This window comes from Anopheles nili, chromosome 2 (assembly GCF_943737925.1).
Source record: "Anopheles nili chromosome 2, idAnoNiliSN_F5_01, whole genome shotgun sequence".
NCBI classification, from domain to species: domain Eukaryota; kingdom Metazoa; phylum Arthropoda; class Insecta; order Diptera; family Culicidae; genus Anopheles; species Anopheles nili.
Window position 1 is genome coordinate 50029384 of NC_071291.1, and position 22834 is coordinate 50052217.

Below are 22834 nucleotides of genomic sequence, written 5' to 3' on the forward strand. Positions count from 1 at the left end.
AACTTAATCTACCGATGCTTCTGCAAACAACTGACCAATGTCTTTATTTTCCAGTGTTTCAGGAGAAAATGGTTCCTCATAAGTTAAAAAACTATTTGAGTTAGATATGGTCGTTTTACGACGGACATTTTTTGTCTTTGCACTAAAAGACGACGATACCGGTATTGTTGCTGATTTCACAATACGCCCCTCTGTACTAGAGTCCCTATTGGAGATGATAGATGATATTTTCCGCTTTTCTACGCTATTACCTTCAACCCCAACAATGGAAAGATGTTTAGTTGGCTTCCTTCGTTTGCTATTTTCGTGCTTCCGACTTCCTGCATTTTCAACAATAATAACATCTGAGCTTGATTTAGATTTACGTTTGACAAATTCTTCAGAGATAAAAATCAATTCAACATCGTCATGGCCACCTTCCGATGATTTAGAATGGGAATGTATTTCTTCTCCTTGATCCGAACCGAAAGAAATATCATCAACGGATTTTGATATTGATTTAGAAGTTTTTCCATCCTTTCGTTTATCAACAGCATTGACTACAATTGTGAGCATATCATCAGTTTGATCAACTCCATGCACTGAGCGAGGCATTTGCAAATTTCGTATTTCCACTGGTTGCAATGATAGTGTTAATGAATTTCGCTTGTCAATACTTTCCATGGATTTAGATATTTTTTTCGGGCTTCTTTGCACTCGTATGGATTGCTGATCGCGTAACGACTGTCTTCTGAATTCATCAGAAATTATTATAATTTCTTCCGCCTGTGCAATGCTTCGCCCTAGCGAACGCAATAGAGGAGCTCGTTTTCGATTTTGTTTAGATGCATGTTGTATTCCGATCGAACGTCGTTCTACTGTTTCGCTGTGACGTCGCTCAAGACAACCAAGTATCGGTGTTGGGGAATTAGGAGAGGGAAGTGGAGACGTTGAACTTCCAACCAGCGAATCGGCTCGTAGGCCTAACATTGAATCATCGATTGTTAAACGACACGCTGGCGGACAAGGGTACGAGTCCTCTCTACAAGGCGAATTTGAATCCTCAACAGCCGAAGAATCATTTTTCGTTTTAGTATTAATGATTTGTTTCAATATATGCTTCACGTCTAACGATAATCTACACTTTGTACAAGATGAGGATAAGTTGTTCGTAGAATTATTCAGCTTATTCATTAAGCTATTTAAGTTGTCCCTGTCTAATGGTAACATTTTTCTTTTACCTTCTTTTTTGAACACACCAGTATCCGAAATGCCTTTAGGTGGTACATTCGAAGAATCCGTCATACCTGTTGAATTGCTACGTTGCACGTCTTGAAGATTTTCTTTAGAAATGTTAATACTGTTTTCATTGCAGGTGCACTTGCGAAATTTCAGATTTAACTCAATCATGCTATTATCCGAGGAGTATGCAATGAAACCATGAATGTCGTTATTATTGCACTGAGAAGTATATTCCTCGTCCACATCAGAGTTCTGGTGAAAGTGATCAACAGCAACGCCATTGATATTAACGGTAGCTTTCAAATTTTCTGTGGCATTTTGTTGTTCTTCAGTATTTATATTAGAACGACGGTCATCATCTAACGAATTATTAACAGTACTGAATTGTTGTTGTTCATCGGCAGTATCCCTGCCATCACCTTCAGAGCGAGAGAAGGAAGCGGGAGCTATTATAACGGAAGAAGCAACATTTAAGTTGCTTCCTCCGGCCCCCCGATGCTAGAGAAGTTTATCGGCAGTCGAGGCATCATTAGTAGAATTTGAGCTTAATGTTATTGATGCATTTAATATTTCATCATCTAGGAAATGTGTGGAAAGATATGAAAAGCCAAATGTTAATAGATATATATACACATATATATAATATATGTTAAAATATATTATATATATACATATATATATATACAAATATATATATATATATATATATATATATATATATATATATATATATATATATATATATATATATATATATATATATATATATATATATATATATATATATATATATATATATATATATATATATATATATATATATATATATATATATATATAAATATATATATATATATATATATATATATATATATATATATATATATATATATATATATATATATATATATATATATATATATATATAGAATATATATATATTTATATATATATATATATTCTTATAGACATACATACATAACAAAATAACCATATCATGCGCTGGTCAACATACCCGTATTTAAATCCTCATCTTCATCATGATCATTAGTATCATTATCTTTCATATTCTGTTTTCCGTTTTCGTTATCATCTTTCACTTTTGCACGCTTATCTCTGCTGGCACTGCTAGAGTGCTTGTTCAACTTTTGTCAGTTGACGAGCTCAACTGAAACAAACTGTTTCAGACGCTCGAGATATTGACTATACATTTCTACATCATTATGACCAGCTCCTTCCACCCACAGCGGCTCTACTGCTCGAGGACATTTTTCGTAGATTGTCATCCCGTGTGAAAAATCTATCACTTCATCTTCTGTACCATGAATAACCAATACTGGTGATGTAACTTTCGGTACTTTGTCGATACTATACTCATGAAAGAAATTATAAACATAAATTTAAAACATAATAGTTATCTTAGTCATAACATTACATATAAAAATAGTACAAGAATCATTTGCCAACAAACCTTGGAAACGCATCGAAAAACCATGTGCGCTTTGTAGCAGGAAATGCAACTCGCATCCCAGACATTAGTGGTGAATGCAGAATTACCGCACCGACTTCATATCGGCTGGCAAGATCCACTGTCGGAACCGTGCCTATGCTTTGTCCGTAAAGGATAATATTCTCAGGACTTATTCCGTACCGTGTTCGCAAAGCTTGCCATGCAGCATCAATATCTGCGTAAAGATTTTTCTCTGTGGGTTTGCCAGAACTTTGACCATATCCTGAATAATCGTAGCTGAAGATGTTACAGTTGATCCGTTGGCCTAAGCCGATAAAAAACGTTGTCATCTGTCCAAGATCAACCGCATTCCCGTGCGAGAAAAGCAGAGTAAATCTTGAAAGAAAGAACAAAGTGAACATTATTAAGAGACATAAAATAGGAACTCGTCAGCTTCTTCACACGGAATGGCGAATGCGTATTTTATTTTGAAATATGAATTCCTATAAATTAGATCCGACTGTCATCTAAAAATCTATCCGAAAGGGAATCCATCGTACAAATATTCTTAAATTAGTAAGTTTAAGGCAAAGCCTTACAGCATCGATCAAATTATTCAAAATATAATACAGCTGTAACTCATATGATCTTTTACGACTTTTCAACATAAAAGTTATCTATGTGCCTATCTACTTTCAACCCTTAGGGTTTAAAACAAGTGCAACACGCAGACCAACCAGCGACCTGAAAACCGATAATGATGATTGAAGCAGGCTGAACATTTATTTTGAGACATGATTAAACCAGAATTTATTCTGGTTTCATTAATGCCCTTCTTTATTTTAATCAACAGGTATTTGAGTATTTGGTTTTAATACATGGATGAAGTTTGTATAGAAAATCAGTTAACTGTATCCTTGCTCTCACTTTCCAAAATCAATACAATTTATACGCTAAAATTTGCCGTATAAATCAGATAAGATATCGGGTTCCGTTGTCAAACATTTTTCAAGGTAGCGATCTAGATCGAAAATGGATGAGACACCCCGGCATTTAACGTTAAAAATTATCCACTGCAACGACCAACTGTGCACCGAAATCAAAATAAAAAATCGGCTGGAAAATTTTATCTTAACCACTTGTAAGGTGTTTGATATAAAACCAATGCTACTGAAAATAAACTATTTCAAGAATAACAATACAACGTAATAAGAAGTATGCTTCACAAAAATACAGATAATTTACCTTCTTAATAACATAAGATGTTAATTTTTTGTATGTGATATGATTTAAATTGATTGAACAATATGATTTAAATTGTGTAGTCTTGCATAATAATTATAATAAATTAGTCTTGAATTCTTGTATACAAGTCTTGTATAATCTCTGTTTTAATTTCTTAGTCATTTAGTCTATTTGACTTTATTGTAAATTAAAAAGCTTCTCCTTGCAAATCTAGATAAAAACATTATAATCCTCTTAGAAAAGCAAACAACACAGATACATCATCTAATTAACTTTTTGTTCAAAGTAGTACTTTGATTTTTAATTCTTTTGGTTAACTTGAAATATCCAAGGCTCAATCTAGCCTTTTATTGCAAAAGAATTTTTTCTGATAAATTGAATAAGAATTACTTACCGAGCGTTCACGCTACATTTGACGAATAAACAAGCAATTTTGTTTCCACGTGAAGATCGTGCATAAAACACTTCGAAACATTCTTTTTCTCGATCGGTGTACTGCCAATCGGCTTTATCGTATAACGTTAGAATAAATTTACTGTTGTTGCTATCGGCTTCTGGTTTCAGATCGTAACTTGCTTCAGGAGGTAAAAAAGCTAACTTCGACGCTATTTTTCCTGGGCAAGGAGGACAACAAAATAAACAGCATAATTCGCTGAAGCTTAAACCATTCATCTTTTTGCTAGTGCCAGATGCTGTCGTTTCCACTTTTAGCGTTCCTGTGGATGTAACTTTCACGCCTCTTACAAAGAAACAGGAGCTGTTTTTGTTAATTTTGTTTTGCTTGTTCTAGTTTTCGTGCGATTTAAATGTACTTTATAGTTGATGAGGTTTGGATCTAAAAATGAAATAGTTAACGTGGGCAAACAATAGCTAACATCGTCAACTAGTACATAATGGAGCAAAACGATTTGTATTACACTATTAATGCATTTTTCACTTAGAATTAACAAACGATACTGGAGACAATCAATCAGGATATTTGTAAAACTATCAACTGGAAGTTAACAATTTATTATAAAATTTTGTTTGTATATTTATTATTGTAAGCGCAAGAAATCATTCGTCTCTCAAGTAATGAATGAGATGACATCCACTGTTCTCTTATTTCTTTTTCAGCTTAGTTGTTTTAACCCGGATAATGTCAAATATCTGACAAGAGTGCATTTGATATTGTCTAAAATAATAACCGTAATTGTATGAATATAAAAATGTTGCTTTTTTGCTATTGAATATTGGTTAGCAAATATAAAATTGAAAAATGTCATATCTTGTTTTTAATTTTATTATTAATTTAATTAATTAAAATAACAGAACAGAAATAATTGAAAATAGGTTTTAAGGCAAGACTGCAGGCCGAGCAAAATCCGGTGGGGATTATTTTCCGAAAAGTTTAAATTGAAAATCAGAATAATTGATACCATACGAACACATTTTTCTATCGTTTTGGACCGGCTTCAAACTAAGCAAAACTTGTATAATGTAAACACGCTCAGCTCAGCTGAACGAAACGTATTTGTATTTTATAAATTTTATTTGAGTAGAAATTGGACCAAATCGATAGAGAAATTATTTTTCTTTCGCATGGTATTACTTACCCTGAAATTTGTTTGAAAATAACACTTCTCGTCCGATTCCGCGCGATCTATGTAGTTAGACCTCAAATAACTACTATATATAGAAACCTTGCGCTGTAGTGTCAAATAAACAGATAACCAAGAATAGTGGTTGTGAATTTGCTAACGTTTCAGTATTCTTTGAAACATCATGGATATTATATGTAGGTGAGGAATGATGAATGAGTAATTCGTTTCTTACTGGACATATTTTGTTATCTTATTATGTGAAATTGTCCAGTATATGTTTAGTTGAACATTTGTCATAAATCAAAATAGAATCTAAAAAATTGCCAGTGTTCATGATGTTTAGAAAGACTCCTTTTTATGGAAGCTTCATAAGGGTTAAGAATAGAATCACAACCAAATGAGTGTTATAATTCATCTATCATTACGTAGTTTTAACATTTTTAATTGTTTGTTGTCTTTTCTATAGTTGTTTAGTAAGTAATAAAATAAAGCAATTTTGTTTTCCGAGTGCAGTGAGAAGATAGTCGCAGCGATATTGTCTAATGTCAATGTTGATATGTCATTTTTGTGCAGTCACGTCCTGAAAATCATCTTACAAAGAAAAATATTTTCTGAGAATGTAAAATCATCCTCAGATCTTAAAAAAATGTATTTTCATCCGATATTGTGAAGGTTTTTTTTATCGTGGTGACAGTGTTTTACTGTGCCGGCTGCTCACCTCATTTTCTACATCTTTACTGCAAAATGACGGGCATAGCAAATCAGCATTTTAGTCATAATATTGTTAATCAAAACACTTGTTGGAATACAGATCAAGTTGTTAGGAAAGTAGATATATTTTCACGTGCAAAGAAAACAGCCTGTTCTGATATTATTGCAGTATGGTACGGCTGTGTTTTCTGATAGATTCATAGTCGTAGTAAGAGAATATTATTTGATTATAGAAACACTGAATTTGATACAGCGCGCGCCTGACTTGCAATGTGTTTGGGGCCTGTGATTGTATGAGAGAGAAGAGAAGGAGGAAGACAAAACAACTGCATTCGCCTGATGAGCTGAGAGAACAAAAGAGCGAGCAACAACAAGCGAACGCTGCGCGTGTGTGAGTGCTGTGTTGTGATGTGTTTGTAGATTAGTTGGATGATTTTTCAGTCGCAAAAGCAAAGGATACCATTGTTAAGTTATCGATAGAGCGTATAGAGTGAACAATTGAATTTGAATGGTTTTCGGTTGTACAAACTCATGGCAGTCTCACCATTTATTTTTGGCATAGCAATATTTCTATCGGAATAGTAAAACACATGAGTCTTTATTGAACAGGTTTTCGTGTTGTATATAAGTTGTATTAGGAAAGTGTAAATTTTCTTCTTTGAGACAAAATCTTATAAGAAACGCGTTGTCATTGGCATAGAAGTGAACTGATAAAATGGCGCGACCGATAGTGTGGCGGTGGATAACGGTATTGCTAACCTGGCTTTGTCTGCACGATGTGATAGTGCCGACAGAGCAGCATGTTATGATCCGGCACGGATTTCCACCCGCTACATTACACGTAGAGCCTGATACCGAGGCAAACCACCGACTACCTCGTATGCTGACATTGACATCGGCTGATATAGAGAACGATGGTTCTGATCCCCACGTAACCGCACTGTTCGCTCGATCCCCATTTATTCGTGACGAACTGATGCGAGTTCGGCGCAATGTACCGCCGAATCTGAATACCGGCGTGAATGAAAATAAAAATGCCTCTGCATTAGGCAATGTCACTGCTTTTAGTAATATATCGACAACAACCAACGGATCGAAGAAAAACGTAACTTCGGATTTTGTCCCGTCACCGGTAATCAAGGCAAAAGTAAGTAGACCACTATTTTCTTAGTAATGTTTTGCAACAGCTTTATCACAATTGTTGTAACCTAGACATTTGTATGCAGCTTGTATTGCGTACTTCCTATGCTTCCAATAATGGATTAAATTAAATTCGAACCCGCTGCCAGTTTTACTTTGCGGTAATGATGAGACCAAACAATTAAATATATATATATATATATATATATATATATATATATATATATATATATATATATATATATATATAATATGCATCGAACAAAGAAAATACATAACACGAATGATAACACGAATTGACGGTATTTGGAATGGTAAACTAACATGCATGCATCCCTCTCCTTGAGTGTAAGTTTGGACGTTTCACAGCTCTCATATACTCATATTCTGTAGTATACGTATGCATTTGTATGACGTTTCATTTTTTACCTGTGGTGTTTAACTTATTTTGTAATTGCAAATGGCGAAAAATATATTATAAAAAATAATCTTGAGACGTCCTAGCTTTAATCAGGCAGGAACCTTTCTCGTTGGCGTTATCATTGGCTGCAGTAAATATATGAATTGGCATTGATAACGATTGTACATTACAATACTTTCTTTTTTTTTATAGTTGAATGTACCATTCAAATGAAATACAATTCACTGAAACTTGATCGCTTACTATATAAGTTATCATAAATGCGATAAATAACAATAAAGTTAAATGTGTCTATTGTCACAAATATTGTTACAAAATAACATGACCGCGAGGCATATTTTTATGATATTCCTTTAGAAGTTATTATATGAGCTTTTTTTATTATTATTTATTTACTTTTAATTTTTTTTATATAGATAGTATTCGCAATATTCACTGTTTTGATGTTCATAAATGTAATCCATTTTGTCAGTTCATAATCAATAATATTAAAATATAGTATGGATTTTCTGATTGTGAGGCAGATCGCAAAGTGAAATGCAATTCAATGGAATTTGAGGAAACTATTTAATTTAAAAAAAAAATCTTGTTTCAAATTACTTTGTTTCGCTTAGTTGGTCAAAAACCACATTCTAGAACTAACACATACTGGTTTCATACATTTATGGCGTTATTTGGATTCTAACAGAATGCTTAAGCTGCAGATCTTAAGCTATCATTGCCACTAGAGGCTCGTAATTCTATCCCGGATGTGTTTAATAAAGCCCAGATCTATCGTAATATTTTTCTCAATTGAGCCTTAGCATTTAAACCATTTGTTCTCTCTTGGCTTTTATTGAAAACAATTCTCAATCTCTTTTTGCTTAGGAAATTTGTTACGTAAATTTGTATTTATTTTACATTTGCAATCTGTGCGAAAAAAAAAATTAAACACAAATGCTTGAGTGGAGTTTGCTGACTAGACAAGGCTCCTTTTAGGTTTTTGCATTAATATGCTAAGTAGATTGATACCTCATTGGCGATTTTGTTGCATATACAATCAGCGAAAATAAGTTGAAATGAATCAATCCTCAAAGATGTGGATAAATAAAAATGAAATTATTTTAAAAAAAACATACACAGCTCATCCATACAAAAACAATAGAATTCTGTTGTTGTTATTAATGATGTAATAGGTTGATTAATTTCTGTTAAGTTTAGTTTGCTATATTATTACATAGTTTCCATAAAATACGGCTTGTCTTTCCTTTAATAAATAAAAAAAACATAGTTTCTACACCGGAGTCAGTTTTGGCGATTTTAAGACGTGTTTCAAAATAAGATGCAGAAGTATTAAAAACGTTAGAAGTATTATAGTTATTCTTAGAGTTTTTATATTGTATTTATTGTAATATATGTAAATATATGTGATACAAAAAACTTCGTTCGTACAACTGTTTGACGAAGGCCGGTTGATGCACCATGATTCATTGCAGATACAAAATTTTACAGTCATTAAATTCTCTGCAAGCGTGTTGTATGTGATAAAGGATGAAATAATTGTAGCATTTTAATCTTGCAGCTATATCATCATGCTACTATTATTCAGAATAAATTGTGACTGTAATGACCACTATGTGGTCATATGATGATAGTAATATATTCTGTTGGATAATTATTATCGGCCAAGAAAAACAATCTCATCGACACCTATGACGCATCCTGTATAGCAAAAACGATCTAAACAACAGTTACCTAGATTTTCTACACATGGTTGCAACCGCGCAGAGGTTTCATTTTATATTTTTTTTCTGTCCTTGTAAAGCAACTTAAGCTTGGTGTCCCAAACTACGCTAACTTATTTGATGTAGTAATTATTTTTAATACTCCAATGATGGCATAAAAGACGGAAGTAAATATATATTTTATGTTGTTTGTTTTTGTTATTGCTATAGACGACTCAACTCAACGATTCACATGGGCAATTGATTGTACACTGGTTGGGTGAAGGAATGGACGTTATGATATGTCTGACTCGAGAACCTCCGGATACGGACATGAAATCACCATTGCCTTCTCCTTCGCGAATTTTCATCTCGCATGACTATGGAGATTCATTTGAAGACAAGTCAGAACAATTTATGCTTAATATCAATGGTACAATGACTAACTCTACAGTAGAACAGTTTTTTACCCATCAAAAATTCAATACTGTAAGTAAAATTTCAACGTTTTTTGTATTGCTTTACATTTAATTCAATATGAAAAAGCCATTAATAATAAAGATTAATTTATATTATTTTAGATTGTTTTTATTGATCCTCGAAATCAAGCCATTTTCACATCAGAAGACTACGGAAAAACCATTGTAATGAGAAAGCTTGATTTTACGCCATCGGATGTTTCATTCTATGATGCTGATAAACGAACATTTCTTATTTTAGATAAACGAGATGCTCAACGAAAGGTTTGTTCGAATCATTCAGAATGATTTTCATTCAGGGATTGATGATTTATCTGAAATTTTCAGCTTTATTACACAACCGATTTTGGTGCTTCATTCTCTATTCTCCAAAGCTACGTAAAATCCTTTGTCTGGTCTTCCGGTGAAGGTAATCCAATTCATCTTTATGTGGAGCGCAAAGAGCCGACAAGTAAGCCACATCCATATTTCAAAACAACCTCTATATATACATATATGCTAAATTACTGTCACTTACATATAATTTTATCCATGTCTTGCAGATACTTCTTCGGTCATCTTTTTCAATGCCGCCGATTTGTACACCGGTAACCGACAGTTTAATGTATTGGTCGAAAAGGTGGAAGATTTTCACATAAACAAAGATTTTATGTTTGCGTCACAACGTCTGCCAAATAACACACAATTGTTAATTTCGTACAAACGAGGAAAGTTTGTGAAGGCAGATTTCCAAACCGAATTAGATATTAGAGGCTATCATGTGGCTGACGTGGAAGGTCGTCGCATTATGATTTCGGTGGTTCATACTGAGCGTATCTCACATCTCTATGTGTCGGAATCTAACGATGATATGACGGATATCAAGTTTGTTCCAAGTTTAGAGAATATTTTCACATATATCCCCGAACTGAATTGGCGATCCAGTTGGTTGGTGTAAGTATGACATGATAAACATTACAAAGGGTCGAAACGATTTTACGATGGTTTATTCGTAAAATTTAACATAGAATGTCAATTATATCTTCTTGTTCGTTTACTTATTTAGTAAATCTTCTGAAACCGCTTTTACTGATCTATATAAGGTGGAAGGATTGAAGGGAATCTATATCGCTTCGAAAATGAACCGTATTCCGGTTGCAGAAACTATAACTCCAGATTACTTGGTATCAGTAATAACATTCGATCATGGTAATACGTGGCGACCAATAAAAGCCCCAGACACTGATGATGAAGGACAGCCTTTATTAAATTGTGGCAAAGATTGCAGTTTACATTTAACTCAAAAATTTTGCTATTTGTATCCCGTCACAAGGTTTGTGTTTAGTGTAATGTCAGTTCTTCAAACGACTTTTCAGTTTATTCATTTTTTTTATCTTTAGATCAGTAACCATTATGAGCTCCAAAACGGCGCCGGGTGTAATAATGGCATCGGGTGTGGTCGGGAAATCATTAAAAGGTCATCCTGGCGTATACATTTCACGTGATGCTGGACTTACATGGAAGCAAATACTTAAAAATTATCACTTTTTCCACATGGGTGACCATGGAGGTTTGTTGGTGGCGGTAAAATACTTCAAGTCGAAAGGAGAAACAAATGAGATCCTATATTCGACCGATGAAGGTGAACGATGGCATTCAACACCCTTCATAGGGAACCAATTGAAGGTTTATGGTTTGATGAAAGAGGCAAACTCGAATGGAACCATATTTACATTATTCGGATCGGAGCAAGAAGAACACAGGTGGTTGATTATAAAAATAGATCTCAAGAATGCATTCACTTCAAACTGCACCGAAGACGACTACAAATTTTGGGCACCAGGGTCCTATTCAGGGGATTTCTTTATGCCTTGTGTGCTAGGTCGTCAAGACACTTATCAGCGGCGTAAACCACATGCAAACTGTCACAATGGTATTGGTTATGAACGTCCCATACGACAGGAAGTGTGTGAGTGCAACACCTGGGATTTTGAGTGTGATTACGGATTTGTGCGTAGCGGTCAGAAGCGATCGTTTTGTGTGCGCAATAAGACAATGTTAGATTATGACCCGTACGCCGTCCCAAAAACGTGCAAGCCTGGTACGTATTACAATCGTACACGAGGGTATCGCAAGATAGAAGGCGACATTTGTATCGACGGGTTTTCTTCTCGATTTTTGCCACAATCTGTACCCTGTCCCATAAAGCAATCAGGCGAATTTTTGGTGATAGCTCAACGCGAAAAAATCTCTCGAATCGATTTGCGCAACAACAATTCACGAACGGAGTTTGTCATTCCTGGGCTGAAAAATGTGATCGCCGTTGAGTTTGATCTAAAGCGAAATTGTGTCTTCTGGGCAGATATATTGACGGATGTTATAGGGCGACAGTGCTTCAATGGGAATTCTACGCCTGAAACGTTAGTAGACAATGCATTATCATCGGTTGAAGGAATGTCATACGACTGGATATCAGAGGTGCTATACTTTGTGGATGGAATGCGGTTAATGATTGAAGCGTTACTTGTTCCTCCGCCGGGAACGGTTTCTCCTATCGGATCATCACGTACGCCAATTATTCGGCATACGATTATTGACAATAAGCATCTTAACAAACCCAGAGGCATTGTCGTGCACCCAATGGAAGGCTATCTATTCTGGACGGATTGGAATTCAATACGTCCTTCGATTTCACGTTCTAACATGGACGGTACTGATGTTCGGGAGCTGTTTACAAAACCACAAGTGGCCTGGCCAAATGGAGTGACTATTGACTATATGGCGGAGCGATTGTATTGGGTAGACGCAAGCAAAGATTATATTGCTAGTAGCGATTTGGATGGAAAAGAATTTCACAAAGTTATGCAACAGGATCCGTACGTGCAACATCCGTTCGCGGTAGCTGTGTTAAAAGATGTAATGTATTGGGACGACTGGAAGCAAAATTCGGTATTCTCTGCTGATAAGGATCACGGCATTATGGTGAAGCTAGTGGCGGACAATATGGCAAATTTAATGGACATGAAAGTGTATGGCCATACTATACAAATGGGTACAAACGGATGTTCTAACAGCAGCCAATGCTCGCACATTTGCGTTGGTGGTCCAAAACATACTTATTCATGTCTTTGCCCAGATGGAATGGAATTAGTTGGTCAGCGATGTACATGTCCGGCTGGAACGACTGCACAAGCTAACGGATGTGCGCGCACTGGTGAAACGTGTGGTCCAAAGATGTTCAATTGTCATAATTCGCGTTGTGTCGCACTCCTATACAAATGCGATGGAGAAGACGATTGCGGCGATCGCAGTGATGAGGAAGGTTGTCCTTCCACTAAACCAATTTGCCCTCCACATATGTTCAGTTGCAAAATGGACCAGCAGTGTATACCAAAGCACTACGTGTGCGATTTTGATCGTGATTGCAAGGATGGAAGTGATGAAGAAAATTGCATGACACATCCCTGTAAGACGGACGAGTTCACCTGCAACAATGGACGCTGCATAAGGTCAAGTTGGGTGTGTGACGGAGAGGATGATTGTCGAGACGGCTCGGATGAGAAGGATTGCCGAAAGAAAAATATCACTCCGGTGGAGTGCAAAGCGGATGAATTCCGATGCAATGTAACGAATGCTTGCCTGCCGAACCAATGGTTTTGCGATACAGAAAAGGATTGTCCAGATGGATCAGACGAGCTGAACTGTAGTAACAATACTTGTGATTCATGGATGTTCACGTGTGTAAGTGACAGAAAATGTATTTATAAGACATGGCAATGCGATGGTACAAAGGACTGTAAAGACGGAAGCGATGAAAAGGATTGCCATGTGATAACTGGCGAAACTAGCACTGAAAAAACGGACATACCAACCAAAAAACCGGCTATTAATATAATGCCAGGACAGGAGTGTCATGATTGGATGTTCAAGTGTAATAATAACCGTTGCGTTCCATACTGGTGGAAGTGCGACGGAGTTAATGACTGCGAAGATCACTCAGATGAGGAAGGCTGCAGTGAAACGGGTAAGACTGTAAGTAACAATACCATGGTACCGCAATCAAGTTCACCGATGCCACCGCGCCATAAAGATCGAACTTGTGGGCTGCACGAATTCCGATGCGATTCGGGTACCTGCATCCCGAAGAGATTTGTTTGTGATAACTACAGTGATTGTCCACGAGGGGAAGACGAAGAGAATTGTCCAAGCCATAAGCTGTGTAGTAATTCCAATTTTCGATGTCGCGTTGACGGTATGTGTCTTCCAATGGATCGTTTTTGCAATGGTATTCAGGAATGTGTTGATGGTAGTGATGAGGAGTGTAACTTCAAGCCAACAACGTAAGTATATCCAAATGAGAGTAAAGATTATAGAATCCAATAACATTAATACTGGAAGTTAACAATAACATGTTTTTGAATTGTCATTAATGTATAATATTATTTACAATTGAAGATCAACCACTACAAATCAAAATTGTACCACCAACCCTGGAGTATTTCCTTGTGATAACACATGCTTCGCACTAATGGTGCAATGCGATGGAAAACCTGATTGCTATGACGGAACGGACGAAGATAATTGTTCCGGAAATCGCAACGGCCGCCATTATCAAGTATGTGTTAATATAACAAAATAACCGAAAAGAAACATCAATAAAAACTAGAGCAATTTCTTTCATATATAGGTTACTCAAATTAGCGTCGATCAACGTTCGCTAAACTCGACTAGTTTCCTTATCTTTTGGTGGATACCATTGCCAGTCGGAGTGGCATTAGAATATTTACCTTCAATCTACTATAATAATGAATGGAAAAATATTTCCAACTGGATCACGCAAACAGAGTATCGTTTTACTAATTTGAAACCTTACACGACGTACAAGGTAACCACGTATGTTAGAGCAAAGAATCAATCTAGGATTACAGCGCCTTATGTTTACTATGAAATTTCGACCACAGAAGGAAGTAAGTAGCAATTTATTTATCTTCTATAAATCTTCAACCATCTTAACAAAATACATTTTCCCGTTTGCAGTCCCTACAGCTCCGTTGAGCGTATCTGTTATTCAACAAAATGGTTCTCGAGTACTAGTGAGTTGGGAACCACCGAAGGAAACAAATGGTCATTTAGAAGGCTACACTGTAATCTTTCGATCACAATCTAAAAATGTTATCCCAACACAAAATGTAAAGGTAGGCGCTTCCGAAACAAGTGTAATTATCGATAAGGATTTTAAACCACACGTAGTTTATGAGTTCTGGGTAAAGGCTCGCAATGGTAAGCACGAATCCCTTTCGTCTATTATGGTACCATTGACATTCGATGGTACCTCCTTTGTGGAAAAAATTACGCGCATTGAGGTGCTTAATAAAACGACGAAATCAATAACCCTGCAATGGAAACCAGTCAATAATGCTGATGGTTACATGGTGGTTCCGATATTACCTCAAACATATCCCATGTTGCCAACGATTAAAGTACAGAACACAAGCATAACGCTAGACAATATGGTTCCCGGTACGCAATATGTCATCAAAGTAGCGGCATATGTAAAGAATTTCTTTGGACAACACGAGACCACCATCGTTTCATTTGGCGGATCACCACTACCGGCACTGAATGTTGTTTTAAAGGAAAAAACCGATATGTATGCGCTATTGGAATGGAATGAACCAAGTGGTATTGAAACGGCAAATTTGATCTACGGTGTCTATTATGGTACTAGTATGGATGCCCTATTTGAAGGTAAGTAAATTTTACGTGTAATATTTGTTTGAATGATATGTAATATATGTGAAATATGTACAATTTCACGACCCAGCAAGCTTGTGGATATCCCATTAAAACATGATATTTTTCAGCTGCTCGCATTAATACTACCACCCGTAGTGTCAAATTAAGTGATTTATTGCCGTGTCAATCCTATCTGGTTAGTGTAGGCATTGTCGGTCCAATCGGGCCTGGACCCCTAGGCCGCAATCCTCTAAAATTGGAAACAGCTTACAACCGCATGCTAGCACCAAAGGAACTAACAGTTGATATTAACGAAACTAGTCATGAAATGACCATCGAATGGCAGCATAGCTGTGCTTTAGATATGAGTGTTTATCCAGCATATATCGTAAGTTGTTTTGTTTCGTATTTATATTTCTTAAATTGATAAAATATAATAGTGTTTTCAAAATAACAAACAACCCTTTCTTCCATCAGATAACAGTACGTGAATTAACTCTGAACAAAACGTCAGTTGTAACGGTTCAACCTTCGACAAACCGAACCATGGTGCACATTTTCCGTAAGATCCCCATGGGTGCTGCCTATGAAGTATTTGTCTCGACCGATGTACCAAATGCTGAAATGGCTAGCACAATAGTGTACTCGGCTCCATTGCCATCACCAGTGCAATTACAAGTTTGGCCTGAAAGAAATGGTACACATGTAGTTTACTGGAAGCCCGTGAACGATTTCACGAACGATAGGTAATTTATTTTTATTTTACCTTAGTACTTGATTCCTTTATATCAATATCACTTAGATAAAATATACTGATTCTCAACAAAATTTTTCTTTGATTCAATATTGTGCTTTGCAGACAATTTAAGAGTAGAGCATGTGAGCTAGATGCGCACTGTAATATTTTTGAATGCAGTCTGCAATAGAATTTACTGGAAAAATACTAGAAATTCGATATTTTATATTTATCTCATATAAATGATGATAATGTAATATATTCCGACAAACTAAAGCCCTTAATTGATGTACAGGTTTTTAAGATTTTTAAGAAAACTTGTTCTAATTTTCCTGCTTGCACTATTGCGAAAACATCTTTAAATATTCTGCCTATCCATCAGAGAAAACTAACTATTTTTTTAATGCCTTGCAGTTTCATTTACGAAATAATCGTTCATGAAGGACAAGTTGTCAACAATTCGATACCACCAATAATTACTATACAATCAAAAGCACCACCTGCTTTTATACAGCCGGATCAACTAAAATCAATACCAGATCAAGGGGTCTTTACTGTCGGAGTTCGACTAAAAACGAATCAGGTAAGTAATAAAAATGTAGCTGGTACTGCTGATATATTGCTAGTCATTTTTATCTTTATGAATATCAATATTTTACCAGGGTTTGTACTCGGACATCGTTGAGACAGAGTCGTTCACCAAATACAATTTACAAAGCTTAATGCAACCCTCGACCTCATCCGCTGGCACAGCCTGGAAATGGATTGTTCCAACTGTCGTTGCTGTTTTACTTTTCGCTGTAGTTCTGTATGGATTCCAGAGACATCGACGATTGCAAGGTTCATTCAGTAGGTTTGCCAACTCGCATTACGATACCAGAACTGGTGCTACACGTATAGGCTGTACGCTGGAGGAAGATGAACACGAGCATCAAGAAGTGCCTCGCAGCTTCTCTGACGATGAACCACTAGTGATAGCCTAAGGTAAATTGATGATCCAAGCTTAGACGGGTTGAGAAAAAAAATGTTTTCTGCTACAGTAGATCTCGATTGAGTGTCTCCATTCATCTGTGGGACAGAGTGATGAAGCAGGAACGAATGAGGAATAGGATGGGAAAGTGAATATTGAATATTGAAGTTGGTCAACAGAACTGAAACACATACGAATCCAAAATATTATGTCCTTATATGCATTATGTACAATATATCAATGAGACAGCTTTCAGTAAATAATTAACAATGTAAAAATACACGGAGGAAATATGCTGAAAATTAACTAACTAAAGAAAGCGAAAGAAACTAATGGATAAAATCTTATCCGAAGCACTGTAAAAAAGTTATAAGTGAAATCAAACTAAAAGACTAAAATATTTTTGTATTTATGTGTTGTTCGTTTTACTGAAATAGATTTATTTAGTATAGAAATGCAAAACGATATACAAGTTGAAAAGCAAACTAGGTGTGATGCGCATATTATCAAGAAAGATAAAAATTTATTTTGCAGTAGCTCATCTATAAAAAATACTTTTCTTATAGTTTGTTGTTAACAAGAGGCACCAATTGTCAACTAAGTTATGTTAATGTTTGTTTTCATTTTTTTGTGAACATTTGCACGGATCGCATGGCTTGAACATGCCAGTAAGCACCAACATTGCGGTTAAAATATTATAAATACAATTTATCTGCCAGTCGAAAAATTATGAATGCAATAATGCATATGAAAAGTTTAGTTGTTCGAATCAAAAATATAAGAGCATTCGCGAGACCTGCTTTGGCCGAAATTTAAATCAATATGCTAAACAACCATATTTGATCATATATTGCATTATGCATATGTACAAAGAGCAGTGTGTAGTTGTTTATAAAAAGACGTAAACAAGTAGTGAAATTTATCAAGGGAAGGGTCTTGGAATGTCCATTTGAAAGATCATGTTAAGGTACTTTGAATGCGAATATATATATTTTTGTAATTGTGCTCTGATAGCGAAAAACAAAACAAATGCAAATACCATACAAAATGATTACAAGACAGATATGTAAAATAGATTAAAGCAAACATTGTATTTTAATTTGCAAAATTGTTTGTAATGTTGAGATTCAAGATATTCAATCAGTTCGTAAGGTTAAGTAGAACTCAACGCACATCAAGGAAAATAATTGGAACATTTTAAATCATCGGGCGTGTTCTGTAATGTTGCGATATAAAAGTAGATGTAATTATCAGGACAGGAGTAAATATTTCAACATAATACGCATTCTAGACGATTAAAGAAATGCATATGTGGAAGTATTTGTAAAATAGGATTGGGAAAAATAAAATAATCCAAAATAATCTTGCAGATCAAAGCCGATAGTAGAAATATAATAATAGACAATTTCCTAACAACTATACAACAAAAAGGGATAACTCTTGTTGTGGTGACTTGAAAATGTTTTACCTACAACAATGAAAGAGTATTGAATGCGGGTTTAACGGGTAAGCATAAGGGCATCTAAAGTTCTTCCCTGAATGTTTTGGTTTCGACCTCTACACATATTATACATACATCAATAATTCCCTTGTGCGATGTAGTTTTAATTGCATTTTCTTGCAACTATAAAAAATCAGTTGTATAACGATCATTTTTAAAATAAGTAGCCAAACAATAAAATGCAGCATCTCTATTACGATCCTACATCAACACCGTTGGGTATTGGCCAGCTAGTGATGTAAGATATAGATAGCAGATGTTGTGATAAACGGTACAGAAAAAATACTGTTATTTGTTTTCCCCTCACAGGACTAAATTAATTTAATAATGAGTATAAACTTTGCGATGCTTAAGAAATCTGACTTATCTTTTTTTTGTTACATTTTTTATGATTTTTGTTACGACGGGCATTTGCCGTATCGGTATTTTACTATCTGAATTATATTTTCCGTATTTTCTAAAAGATACATAAAGTTTTTAAGCTTCCCTTTCAAATAGACGGACACTAAGAAATCCGAGGCGATATTGTATAAACTTTCTATTTCCGCCTTGAAACCGAGCTGTCGAAGTAGCAAAAGTTCACGTTGTATGAGATCTTCAGTGTACGGTCGCTTAATTATATGTCCGATTCTTCTCAATTCAGGTTCTTTCAACGCAACGCCTTGAAGTCCCAAAAGCTCTATATCCGAAGGAAACAAACCAATCCAACGCATGGATGGTATGGCCAACGATTGTTGCCGATGTGCCATAGCCTGATTGGAAACAAATATAATAATTAACGAAGTTTGTATGATGAGAATGCAGTAATTAATAAAAAAAAAACTACGTACTAATGCACCATATTTATAGACACAAAATATTTCGATCCCATGGGGGTCGGCATCCATTAACCCAAAAATTGGAGCCTTTGAAAAGTCAGCGATCTTTTTCAGCAATAATCTAGTGGATATGTCAGGGTAGCCTTTTCCCTGCGATATAAATCAGAAAAATATAGAATTAAATATAATTTTGCTTAGGTATAGTTTTTGCAGCAATATTATAAATAAAAATAAAAGTCATGCTATGCTGTAAACATAGCAAAGATGGTTGATGGGTGATTAACATAAAGTAAATACCGTTATAAGCACAAATGTACTGGGATATTTATCCAGTAAACCATCTTGAAGTAGCCTTTTAAAGACGGTGTCCTTTTCTACGACTAGCACTAGTTTGGCCGAGAACTGAATATCAACGACACTGCCAACATCCAAGGGAACTGACGTACCCCAGCGAATGTTGCAATCGATAGTGTGACCACTGTTAAGTTTCAGCATCATTGGCCCAGCGATTAATCCTTTCGAAGTGTTGAATATATTCATTTCCCAGGCATCTACATCTAGAAGTGCACATATGTCGTCAAGCGTGGAGTATGCATATGCTGGTGTCTGTGCTAATTCCACATGTAGGTAGTAAAGCTCTCGCTTTGTACAACTACTATTGGTGACAAGAAGTTGATGGATGCTGGCCAACATACGTACTATCAATTGAAGCCGGCGGGTGTTAATCGGTTTAATATTTTTTTTTCTCTTTGCGTTATCGTTCAACTGCAGGCTGAAGATGTAGGCAATACGTAGAATAACGAAGCTATAAGAGTCATGTATTTAAAATACCTACATGCCATCCTTCATTGAACACGTATTCCACCGAGGCTTTCTTCGAACCGTCAGCGGAACTGCTTTATCGACGCTTTGCTCAATTAGATATAAAAGATCCACGATTCTCGCCAAAATATGTCTCTGACGTTCTGAAATTTGACTAGAATCAGTTTGATTTGATAGTGGATCTGGTGTTCTCTTTTTTTCATTATTTCCAGAGTTCTGTTTACGATAAGCCATATATCTGATATCATATTTATCACCAATCCTAGCATCTTGAGATGCAAAAACACTATTTTCAGTACAGTTTACCACTTCTTCAGATGTGTTGTAATTAGATATCTGTAGAACTCTGCGGTGAATGTGAGAATCGTACAAAACTGGTCCATTGGTTTGCTCTATTGTAATATTTTTAGCAAAATATTCGAGCTTAGATTCATCGACATTCCAAAGATTTACTGGAATCGCAGAGTTATTTTGACTGTGATTTTCCACTTCTTCAGGTGGGATACATTTGAATTTGTTTGGATCTGTGCAGTGAATAGGAGAAGCAATAGACAACTGAAAGTCTGCTGCATTATTTTTCTCTCGCTCGGATTGAAGCTCCCGTAAATTTCTTTTCTCGGATGAAATATATTCGTTTTCCTTTCTATCGTGGTGATGATTCATATCAGAGGATGTTGATGTTTCCGAAACTGATTTGTTCGGATCTAGTGCTTCAGGTTGCCTGTGTTGGGTCAACATAAAAGTCTCATCGAGTTGTGATCGAATATTGTTCTTGAAAAACAATTGCTTTGATTGCCCGTCTGTAATGTTCATCGGTGTATTATTTAAGTTTTTTCGATGTTCTTCAACATCCTGATGAAATGAATCTACGCATTCGTTAAACTCTTGAAATAACTGAACTAGATTTTTGTTCCAATCTGGAGCACTGAACAATAAACTATCTGTAGGATTATAGCTGGAGCTAAATGATATACTTGAAAGACTAGAGGGTAGAGAAATACTGCTTTTCGTTTTGGAATCCCACTCATGATTGTTCTAGAAAAAGCATGTATTAAGATTTAAGCGACACGCCGTTCACAAAAAAAAAATCTTTTGCTGACTTACCTCGCAGTCGTGAAAGAAGTTACTGCTTCTTACAAACATTCCTCAAATAGTAGTAACATAAAAGAAAACTATACAGTTAAAAACTTGTAATCTCACCAGGATAATATAATATAAGCGTTGAAACATTACCTGCTTGTACGATAAATTCGTCCATGTTGTGTTCTAACTTGAACGATTTGCTCAATGTGAAATTTCGGTTGGGATTGAAAAATAACTTATTGTATGAGGCTTCCTTTTTTCAATCCAAATGATCAAAAATTGCTTTGCCTACTTTTCTAGAAAAAGATAGTTTTCAAAACCATTTAAAACTCGGATACTGAGAAAACAAAAAGATTTATGAGATAGATAAAAAAACATCACAGGTTAATATAATATAAATGTGCACCAAGAATATAATAATAACTAATAATTTATTGTGCTTGAGTGCTTCTCTTTATTTTAATTTTGAGAAAGCCTAGAAGAGACTATATGATTCGGCCACAAATTAAAACGTTTTAAAGTTTAAGGGGTTTATTTAACTATTAAAACGAGATAGATAATGATAATCACACATTTATCTTTTAACGGTTGAACTTTTTTGGCCGGTCTCTATCGAATGTCAGACTAAAATTAAATTACTCAGAACGCAACTAAGCGTTTTTTATTAGGGAACACACACACACACACAAATCTATTCTATGCACTTCTTCTACTTCAAAATGATTCTACAACCGGTGTACGATCAAGAAGTGCTTTGCTAAGGTTTTCTATAAGTTGAATTTTTTACGCAACTGGGTAGTCAGTTCCATATACGGGAAAAAACTCAGTCAAGATTTGAACCTGATACCATCGTGTGTTTATGCCACACGCTATTGCTTACAATGTTTTATTTTGCAACAGGGTGTCTCAATGTGAAATCAATCGACGTTGTGGAATATGTTAAAAGATTTGGTATCGAACAGTAAATAGAATGAAGGAAACATACTTGCTCAAAAATAAAATGGGAGAGGTAATACAAGGGAGAAAAATATATGATTGGTACCTTTTATCTCCGTTTTGAGCGCTACCAGCGCTCTTTAATACAAAGTAGCGCGAATACCGATATCGTCGATTTAAACGATATTTAATGACAAAACCAACTGATGTGCTCCACAGGGACTCCTTTATGGAAGCAATGAGTTCCGTGACGAGGAAATGTTACTCGTTGGCATTACCCTCGGCATTACTTTCGATCGA

The 22834-nt window shown here is 35.5% G+C and overlaps 4 protein-coding genes across 4 annotated transcripts; 1 reads left to right on the forward strand and 3 right to left on the reverse strand.

Annotated features, from left to right (window-relative positions):
* Positions 1 to 3: 3 nt before the first annotated feature.
* On the reverse strand, positions 4 to 2288 carry LOC128725202 (uncharacterized). The gene is made up of 3 exons (XM_053818930.1): positions 2237 to 2288; positions 318 to 1640; positions 4 to 251 (listed from the first exon to the last, which is right to left on the reverse strand). Exons 1-3 carry the CDS (start codon positions 2286 to 2288, stop codon positions 4 to 6), a joined length of 1623 nt encoding a protein of 540 aa, XP_053674905.1.
* Positions 2289 to 2372: 84 nt separating this feature from the next.
* Positions 2373 to 4588, reverse strand: LOC128720995 (alpha/beta hydrolase domain-containing protein 17B-like). The gene is made up of 3 exons (XM_053814695.1): positions 4311 to 4588; positions 2693 to 3067; positions 2373 to 2589 (listed from the first exon to the last, which is right to left on the reverse strand). The coding sequence occupies exons 1-3, from the start codon at positions 4586 to 4588 to the stop codon at positions 2373 to 2375; spliced, it is 870 nt and encodes a 289-aa protein (XP_053670670.1).
* Positions 4589 to 6925: 2337 nt separating this feature from the next.
* On the forward strand, positions 6926 to 19142 carry LOC128720983 (sortilin-related receptor-like). The gene is made up of 14 exons (XM_053814682.1): positions 6926 to 7357; positions 9706 to 9963; positions 10056 to 10217; positions 10281 to 10404; positions 10496 to 10886; positions 10999 to 11265; positions 11333 to 14272; positions 14388 to 14547; positions 14620 to 14899; positions 14970 to 15680; positions 15797 to 16056; positions 16146 to 16414; positions 16819 to 16987; positions 17067 to 19142. Exons 1-14 carry the CDS (start codon positions 6926 to 6928, stop codon positions 17385 to 17387), a joined length of 6744 nt encoding a protein of 2247 aa, XP_053670657.1. The 3' UTR covers positions 17388 to 19142.
* Positions 19143 to 19273: 131 nt separating this feature from the next.
* LOC128725214 (meiotic recombination protein W68) lies at positions 19274 to 21658 on the reverse strand. The gene is made up of 6 exons (XM_053818941.1): positions 21620 to 21658; positions 21365 to 21550; positions 20529 to 20731; positions 19991 to 20465; positions 19706 to 19843; positions 19274 to 19627 (listed from the first exon to the last, which is right to left on the reverse strand). Exons 1-6 carry the CDS (start codon positions 21656 to 21658, stop codon positions 19274 to 19276), a joined length of 1395 nt encoding a protein of 464 aa, XP_053674916.1.
* Positions 21659 to 22834: the final 1176 nt, after the last annotated feature.